This window comes from Ursus maritimus, unplaced genomic scaffold (assembly GCF_017311325.1).
Source record: "Ursus maritimus isolate PB19 unplaced genomic scaffold, ASM1731132v1 scaffold_2, whole genome shotgun sequence".
NCBI lineage: Eukaryota > Metazoa > Chordata > Mammalia > Carnivora > Ursidae > Ursus > Ursus maritimus.
This window is the reverse complement of record NW_024424452.1, coordinates 82005534-82015407: the sequence shown is the minus strand read 5'-3', so window position 1 is coordinate 82015407 and position 9874 is coordinate 82005534. Positions and strand designations below refer to the sequence as shown.

General features: G+C 35.8%; 1 protein-coding gene across 3 annotated transcripts in view; it reads right to left on the bottom strand.

Annotated features, from left to right (window-relative positions):
• The window catches only part of RALGPS2 (Ral GEF with PH domain and SH3 binding motif 2), a 160676-nt gene that overhangs the window by 62662 nt on the left and 88140 nt on the right, over positions 1-9874 (bottom strand). For all 3 annotated transcript variants that reach the window (XM_040636250.1, XM_040636249.1, XM_040636251.1), the window contains exon 8: positions 8594-8720. In XM_040636250.1, the coding sequence (XP_040492184.1) occupies positions 8594-8720 (127 nt within the window). The remainder of the gene's footprint in view (positions 1-8593; positions 8721-9874) is intronic.

Sequence of the window (9874 nt, the reverse complement as noted above, 5' to 3'; positions counted from 1 at the left end):
GGGCAAATTAGGCATCCAGTTATCAAATCTTAATTGAATAAAATTTTCCTAGGGCATTCCATTTATTGACAGAACTATAGCATTTCACTTGAACATCCAAAACCCTATCAAAGGCAAGTCTTACTAATTTTTCAGAGAAAAGGAATATTATATTATTAAAACTAGAATGATGTGAAAGTCCAGACACAAACTAAGAACTGGACTGAATGCTAAACTGTCCTGGCCACTGAGCCCCCTCTGTTCTCCTTTACAGACATTGGTATAGCTCTGTTCTGGAGTTCCTGGAGAGCAGGGAATAAGCAGCAGAATTAAATGACGGCTAAGGGTAGGTGCTAAAGTCAGTACTGCTTGGGTTTGCGGCCTAACTCTACTAATTTACTAGCTGTGTTACCTTGGGCGGTTTTTATACTCCGTTTTCTTATTTATAAAATGAGGATACGAAGAGTACCTAGCTCATGTGGTTTACTACGAAAATCTAAGGAGGTAATACATGTGGTAAAACATTTAGAGTAATAATCCTTGACATAAGGACTCTGTAGACTTTGGCTATCAGCTTATTACTATTCATCTATGTACTTTCTGCCACACTTACCATGGTGCCTTGCATAGAGTAAGTGATCAAGAAATGTGTTAAAAAGAAATACTACCTAAGTTTTCAGACATAAAATTACTCTGACTCATGACCTTCATTTGCAACCCTAATAGAGCTCCGTGAAGCTATTACGGCAGATAGCTAAGAGACCGGGTCATGAGAAAAGATCAAGAAAAATTAAGTGAGGACAGTCATGGTAGGAATTTCAGCCAAATGGGGACCTTCTGAGATTAAATTGGTCACTTGTGTCCAACAGCTAGCTACTTTGCATGCTACCTAGGAATAAAGACATGGTTGTCCTATCTTCAGTAAGACCGAACTGTAACCCTGGAGCTCGTTTATAAAAGGATTCAGTTATTTGTAATAAATGAAATGAAAATCATCCTAAGAATGATTTAGACTCTATTCTGTACTCAATGAGAGATACCATCAATGTCTAGGGAACTTGGCATCTCTGAACTTGAGATTTTTTTTTTTTTTTTTTTTAAAGATTTTATTTATTTATGTGACAGAGAGACAGCCAGTGAGAGAGGGAACACAGCAGGCGAGTGAGAGAGGAAGAAGCAGGCTCCCAGCAGAGGAGCCCGACGTGGGACTCGATCCCGGAACGCCGGGATCACGCCCTGAGCCGAAGGCAGACGCTTTAACGACTGCGCTACCCAGGCGCCCCTGAACTTGAGATTTTGAATAATGCCACTATCAGACAATGCCTTGGAGTTCAGTAGGTATCTACAAATAAACTTATCCTCAGACTCCAAGCAGAGTATAACAAGCAACTTTTCAGTCTAGTGCTCACTTGACTCTATGAGTCATGATATGAGAGTGATAATTCTTTTAGTGTTATATTTCTTAGGACTCCTACTGTTAACAATAAGCCTATAAAATCTTTTGAAATTATGAAAATGTTCAAAATTACTTATAAACATGTACTAATATGATTTTTATATACTTAATAGCAGGTTAAAGATTATACCCTAACAAAATTTTTAGTGTCTACGAAAGATAACCAAGTAAGAAAAGAATGATTCCACTTACAATGCCAAGTCCCCTCCCGCTCTTCCCCCAAAGCCATCTAAAAGTAAGTTCGCTTTTCAATTTTATCAGTGGGGTTAATAGGTATTAAATTGTAACTCTATAGATAATTATAGAAAACACTGACAAATGAACTCAAAATTTTAATTTCAATACAGATTCCCAAAATATTAATATTATGCCCTAAAAGCTTTCTTTGAACTATAAATGAAACAGTTGTAATACATACCTTTACAGCAAGTCAATTTAATCTCCCTTGTCTCAGTTTCTTCACTTGTAAAATATGAATAATAATAGTATCACTTACCTTATAAAACTGTTAAGAATTACATAATTTATGTAAAACAGAGTCAGGCATACAGGATTAAGTACTGAATAAATGTCAGCTATTAAGATTTTTGTTATTCTTTTCCCATTAAGGTTTGCTCAAAAAATTACAAAGTGTTTTTACTGCAATTACTGAAACATCAACAACCAGAAATGCCACTGGCAAAGCTGCTGGAACTGGGGGAATCTGATTCTGTTTATGATTAAAATGCAGATCTGTATAGCTGCTACACATTATTTATTTTTAAGATAAAAGCTCTAAAAGAAAGAAAATGAACAGGGTAAAAGAAATTAATACAACCCTGGTCCCAGCCTTTTTATATCACAAGTCCTCAAGTGATCTAAAGTAAACTTCAGAAAATTACCATTAAAGAATGCTAGAGGAATTTTAAATATATAAAAAAGAATGAGGGCAAAAAGGATGTGAGTGAGGTAATGGAAAATGCAGATGTAATTTTGGCTAAAGAAAAAGCTAGGGCTAGCTGCCATTTGGTCAGAGCTCATTCTCGGCATTCAAAAGAAAGTGACTGAACATGCTTTATTGCTGTTTTAGAATACAATATATAATCTAGAGAGAAGAAGAAGGTAAAGTACTCCATGGTGTATATTATCTACAAATCAAACCAAAGAAAGGAAAAGGGAATAAAAGTCTTAAAATATCAAAAACCAATGACATTTTTTGACCGTTACACATTTTTGAGACCCGGTGTTGGAGCCTTTTATACGTTTAAGTAAAACTCTACCAAAGGAGATGGGGAAAACTCATTAATTTCCACACAGCTGCAGACAGCTTTGGATTGTGTCAAAATTATCTGAATAAAAATGTGAATAAAAACCTAATATTTCTGAAAAATATTTGTACAACAGGTTAGTAGAAACTTCTAAAACTAAAGTAAAATAGGGATGCCTGGATGGCTCAGTTGGTTAAGCATCTGCCTTCGACTCAGGTCATGATCCCAGGATCCGGGGATCGAGCCCTGCATTGGGCTCCTTGCTCAGTGGGGAGACTGCTTCTCCCTCTGCCTGCTGCTCCCCCTGCTTGTGCTGACAAATAAATAAAATCTTTAAAAAAATTAAAAAATAAAGTAAAGTAAAGAACTGTATCCTATTAAGAGATCAAAATTGGTGAAAAGTACTGAAAAATAAAATCAGAAGATTGTTGGAATTTGGGCATGCTTTCATTAAACATTTCATTAGGTGTGATGAGAACACTAACAAGGCCTGGCAATGAAATGTACTACTTCCACAACATAGGAGAGAGAAGAGATTATTCACAAGGTAATGATGTCAATCTGAGCCTCTGGTATTAAAGAGATACTAAGTTCCATAAGGGCAGGGACAAAGTCCATTTTGTAGCACCAAGCATATTGCTGAGCAAAGACTGGTTGGCCAGTTGATATACCAAAAGAAAACTGGGGTGGGTAGGAAGTTGATATATACAAAACTGCCTCATAAATAAATCTAATGTATTTAAAACAAAAAAAGTTACTGGAACAACGAGAAGAGCCAGAAAGGGATCATTTAATTAATTCAACCAATAAATCGTAAGTGCTTACTTTTGTTCTAGACGCTAAGGATAAAGCCTTGAACCAAGAGATAAGAGCTTACACTGCCAAGGGAGAGAAAGATGAATGAAACATTACAATGAAAATAAAATGGTGCTTTTCAGGATCAAGAATGGAGGGGACACTATATTACAGAGATTAGAAGGATAGCTTTTCTTTTCTCAAAAAAAAAAAAAGGCCTATTAGGAAAATCTAACAAATCAAAAATTAAGTGTGTATGTGAGGAGGGGGGAGAGAGTCTTTTACGAGAGTGAGAGGAGTCACACCTAGACACATGCAAACAACGTCCTCAGGTACTACAGAAAGGCAGGAGATTTTACAGAAACTTCTTGGCTTCTACTTGATCAAAAGCAATAAACAGACCTACAACAATTATTTACTTCTGTTGTTTTTTAAAATGTTCGCTCTTTCCCAGAAAACATCCTAAGCTTGTTAAGCTACTGCTTTTCCCCCAAACTACATGAATAAAGTAGAAATGAGGCTAGGATATGCACACAAAAGAGTATTTATGTTTCATACAACTACATTTTTATTTTTGCACAACATTCTATTTTTTTCTCTCCAGCAAAGCAAAACTTCCCACACCAAATTCTTCAATAAGCCCCTTAAGATTTTTCTCCAATGACAAGAACAAATGAGAGCTGTTAATAATTTTCAGATTTAAAGCAATAATTCTCATATAAAACAATTTTTTCCTTGAGATTTGCCAAACTATTCCTCTCCAGAAATACTGCATCCTTATTCTAAGAATTTTTCACTATATTGTCCAGGCTGACTAATTTTTACCTTGAATGCAGACCAACAGAAGAGACAATTTTTCAAGGGACGATGAGTTGAAAGCCAAGAAAACATTTTTACTTCTTATAATTTAATCCACATTGAACTGTAGACAAATTTGGCAGTATCAAAATAAAAGTTTTGTCAGCATATCAACTGCCACCTCCTCTTTGAAGCTTCTCTAAGAATGACTGGTTTTGGTCATAATGCTTAGAAGCAAAAACACTGTAAGTTTGGATTCTATCTCTCATGTTAACAAACAGATGATGTGCCTTCCCCTTTTTTCTGCGCATTATAGATCCTTTCTGTTGATACATTCTTTCCATAAGAACCTTTGCAACATAACAGATAAAGGGTGGCATTATGCAAATTCTGTATACCGAGGAGGGATAGTTAAATAGAAGCTACCAGCGTGCATAGTGAGTTCCATCCTCAGGGCAAGTTCTGTCCTATCCAACAGCACCTTGTTCATGTTGACATTTGTGGCAACTGCACTAGGCCTAGTTTCCTAAGAGTGGGAAAGGATTCTGAAAACAAGACAACTTCAATATAAAAACCACAGTCCTCATTAATTTTAAATTAGAATAAAATATGAAAAAAGTAAATATTAACAGGATATAAACTGCTGTTTAGTCTTCATTCTTTCCAACACTTCAGTATTAAAGATCAGGAATGAAAAAACAAACCAGCTGCCTAAGATATTAAATCAAGCAGTCAAAAAGTTGTGTAAATTGAAAATGCTTCACATTTTCTTAGAAAAAGCATGTATGTTTTGAAAGATGGAATACATTTTATCTCAAGGTTTGCTGTACAACTAACTGTCACTACATTAAAAGGATTATTTTCATGATGGGAACAACCCGAGTCACAGTAACTCATCTAACAAACGTTAAGTTTTCCTTTCTCCGGTCTACCGAAAGTTTGTATTGCCGAACGTTTCACAATTATCTCACAGTTTCAGATGCTTATTTACAAACTAGCACAGGGATGAACTATTACATGAAGACCACCAAGGTAGAAAATTACATAGATGCTAAAGAGTATGCTCTCTGTTTTAACTTTAGTTCTTAGCCGTTTTTTCCCCTTTTGGTTTCTAATTGTTGGATAACTCTCAGAAACATAAATCTCATTTCATTAGGCAACACGAGAATTCGAGGAGAAGCCCCATAAAAACCCCAGGTTTTTGGTGTGGTGGAGTGGTACAGATAATGCCACACAGTGCTCACCGGCACACTAAGTGAGGAGATAAGACAGGTTTAGAGGAAGGAGGAAAGATGATGAAGTTACTTCTAAACATACTGAATTAGAGTTACCTATAGATACCTCATTCAATCGGTATTTTTTATCTAAAATGTTACTAGGCACTGGGAACTGCTAGACAGCGGGATATACTGGAATTGCTAGGCTAGATCTGGGAGCCATTGGGTGAATTATGGAAGAAGTCTAAATGAGACCACTCCAGAGAGTACAGCGTTAAGTAAAAGCAGTGGTCTGAGACTTTCAGAAGAAAAGATGTAAGAAAAACGCAGAGAAACAGGAGTCAATAAAACAAAAGCCAGAAATGTAGAAGGTAAGCCAAGAGAATGGTGCTACTATTGGAAAATTTCAAGAAACAAATAACTACTATCAATCTCACAGAATTAATATGAGACTTGAGAAATACCTATCAAACATTTCGACTAGGAAATCAATGGTGGCCTTATTGGCAACACTTCTATGACTGAAGAGGGAGATAACAGCATGCTGAGCAAAAGAAAACAGCAAGAAAAGGAGAAAGGAATAGGGTACTTTTTTATTAGCTTAGGTATGAAGAGAAGGAGAATTCCATGGTAATAGTGAGAAGGAAGAGTCTGGGGTATGAGAACATATAAAATGAAAGTGAACTGAAAAGAGAAGGAGTCAATCATTGGAGACCAAACTGAAGATACAGGAAAGATAATGGTTCTAATATTTTCTCCAAGTCAACTTTTGCACCTCAATATTTGCTTCCTTTGCTTTAACTAACAGGAATAATCACTGTGTTTGTTTCAGGTACCAAGGCTGGGAGAAAATAGGTATACTCTCTAATAGACAGCAACCTTTCCAGATTCCACTAAACTCCAATCATGCTGGCGGTTTGCTCTCCTTTTCTCTCTTTCCTCTCTATGTGCATGACAGGGCAAAAATGTACACACATGCACAGACAACGTCCAGTCCTGTACCGAGGTCTCCACTGGGGAGAACGTAAAGCAGACGCCTGAACTAGACATCACGGCACCAGGATCTATATTCATTTGCTCATTTTCAGCAAAAAAGAACCTTAATTTCCTTTTCTAAAAGATACAAATTGTGGAATTTGAGAAAAACATTTGAATGAGAAACAAATACGATCACACAATCAGTAAATTTTGGAATGAGAATTTAACAGGGACAATTGGAAAGATGCTAGATCAAGACTTCAGAATGCAGGGGCGCCTGGGTGGCACAGCGGTTAAGCATCTGCCTTCGGCTCAGGGCGTGATCCCAGCATTATGGGATCGAGCCCCACATCAGGCTCTTCCACTATGAGCCTGCTTCTTCCTCTCCCACTCCCCCTGCTTGTGTTCCCTCTCTCGCTGGCTGTCTCTATCTCTGTCAAATAAATAAATAAAAATTAAAAAAAAAAAAAAGACTTCAGAATGCAGACTGGTTTTAGGACTATAAGCCAAGCCTTCCACCTTCTGGACCTTAATTTTCTAAATTATAAAATAAGTGAATTAGAAGAAATCACTGTGGTCCCATCCAGCCTAAAGAACAACATGATTCTGGACCTTTGCGTGCTATTTCCAGGTAAAGAGAACCAAGGCTCAAAGAAGACAATTCAATTACTTGAAAAGTTAGTACAGAAGAGCCATTCTGGAATCAAGGGTTGCTGATTCTCTAATGTTCTTTAATTTATAAAAAGTTTATGTTCTTACAGAGTATGAAGATATTGATGAGTTCTTAAAAATCCTCTATTCTTCCTCACCCCCAATGACATTTTCAAGAATGGGCACACCGAAGGCCATGGTGAAAAGTGGAGCACATGAACAAAGTCTCTCCTAACATCTAGCTTAGAGCTGCTCTGATGGAGTCATGTGTACTATGGCCCTGTACTGTTTATCAAAGAAACAGACACAGTATTCTGGTATGTACTGGCCATTATCCATGCTGTGCTTGGGATATTTGCCTTCAACCAGAATGCACAACATTCCCCATTATCACTGGAATCCTATGATATCCTACAAGGTTTTAGTAAGTTCAACTCTTCTCTAAAAACTAAGGCTGATTTTCTATTGTAGCTGAATGAGAGTGTTATCAATTGCCTCTGTCTCTACTTTGTCTTCTAGTCACTGGTATCTTAAAGACTTCAAAGATGACACTGACACATTTAAATGAATAACAGATTTTTCAATTACTTTCAAAAACAGTTACTGTGAAATCCAGTGTGAGTAACTATATGAAGACAATGGAGACAGAGGATGAAAAGGATTATTAGAGAGAAACAACTCTATCATTCGATTACTCTCTGCACAGGATCAAACCAATTTATCTTAATATATGCTAGGCATATATGATACAGAGTATTTTCTGTATTTAAATTTACATATACATTTTAAAATGGGCAGTTTGAAACTTATTTTCATTCAAACACTTAACAAAGCATTATTCCTTTTTTGTTGAAAATAATCTCATAATATTATTGGTTAAACACTTCTTGGAATTTGTAAACACTGTAAAATATACAATAAGGAGATAAATTCTTAGTGAGATGAATATAAAGTACACATTTGGTTGTCTCAGCACTGAGCTAAATTTTCACAGCTACACCATCCAGGAAAACAACAATACCAACATTCACTGAGACTACTTTTCATAATTTACCCTAAGAGATCTGCCAACTAAGTGATAGGAACTCACGATATCGTAAATAAATTCAATAAATATTTTGATCGATTTCTTTAGTTAATGTTAAATGTTTTTGCGGCATTAAATGTCACTGCACACTGTTTCACTCTTTAAAAGCATTACTAAAAGAGCTAAAATGTATTATTTTTCCACAGTCCATCTTTAAGAAAAAACGAATCTATGAAAAAACCTTAAGGGCAAAAGGTTAATTTAATATGAAAATACATCCCAGGTGACAAGGTAACATATTTCTTTAGTCATTTTTTTTAACAATCTTAATGGTAATTTCTTTAAAGGATACAAACACTTGTAAAATACCTAGGATTTTATATAAATTACTGATTAATCAAGACAGAACAACTGGGCATAATGTACACACAGTGACATTACTCACCTAAATAGGGAATGCAAGGTGTCATCTTTAAGCTACTTATATAGTCTCTTAGTCTTTTGTAATTATCTTCTTTACTCATCACATATTCTAATTTTTCAAAGGTAGTTTTGTCTTTTCGACTTAGTAACTAAAAAACAAACAGAAAAGTCTAAGTTACTCCCAAATTCCATCTTATTATAGCAAAGACTTGAAGTTGTATTTACTATAAATTTAAATTTCAAAGTTATACCTTTTTCAATTATACTTCGGTAGCATATAAATAAAACATAATCACACGTGTCTATTAAGATAATAAACCCAGTGGTGCTTGTGTGGCACAGCTGGTTAAGCAACCAACTCTTGGCTTTAGCTCAGGTCATGATCTCAGCACCATGAGATCAAGCCCTGCACTGGGTTCTGAGCTCAGTGCAGAGTCTGCTTGAGATTTTCTCTTCCTATCCCTCTGCCCCTCCCACTCATGTCCCTATCTCTAAAAATAAAAATAAATCTTAAAAAAAAAAAAAGCAACCAAATCCACTATTTATAAAATATAATATCCTTTCTATGTATATAAAATCATTAACTTACTTAGTAAATTATAATACATTATTTCTCATCTTTATTATTTTATAATTTAAAAAAATTTTTTTTAAAGATTTTATTTATTTATTTGTTAGAGATAGGGAGAGCACAAGCTGGAGGAGCAGCAGGAAGAGGGAGAAGCAGACTCCCTGCTGAGCATGGAGCCTGACGCGGAACTCGATCCCAGGACCCTAGGATCATGACCTGAGCTGAAGGCAGACTTTAACCAACTGAGCCACCCAGGCGTCCCTCATCTTCATTATTTTACATAGTTGAACAATTTTTGTCAATCATTTTCCTAACTAAAATAATTACATATTCATGTCCAGCTCAAATATCCAAATATTTTAATACACGGTCCCCTGCCTCCTCAAAGATAAAGATCGTTCTCACATAATCATTAAGAGATAAATACTGAATGTTGTGGTTTCAGTAACAATTTTTCTTGGCTAGTCCCAACAATAACCATAAAACTGTGATTCACATTTTTGGATTTTGAACATTTTTTCTTTGATCCTGTTGATCAGTGCTGCGTCACATACAGCTGAACAATCAACTGAAACTGTTTCAGGAAGCTCAAGGGCTAAATTTGCAGTGAATGTGCTTTGAGGAAAATGGAGACAATCAAGGGAACAAAAGAAAAGCAAGGTCGATTACCCAAAATAGTATTAATTACTTGTTATTTCTTGTGTTTTTGATTTTAGCCATTCTGACAGGTGT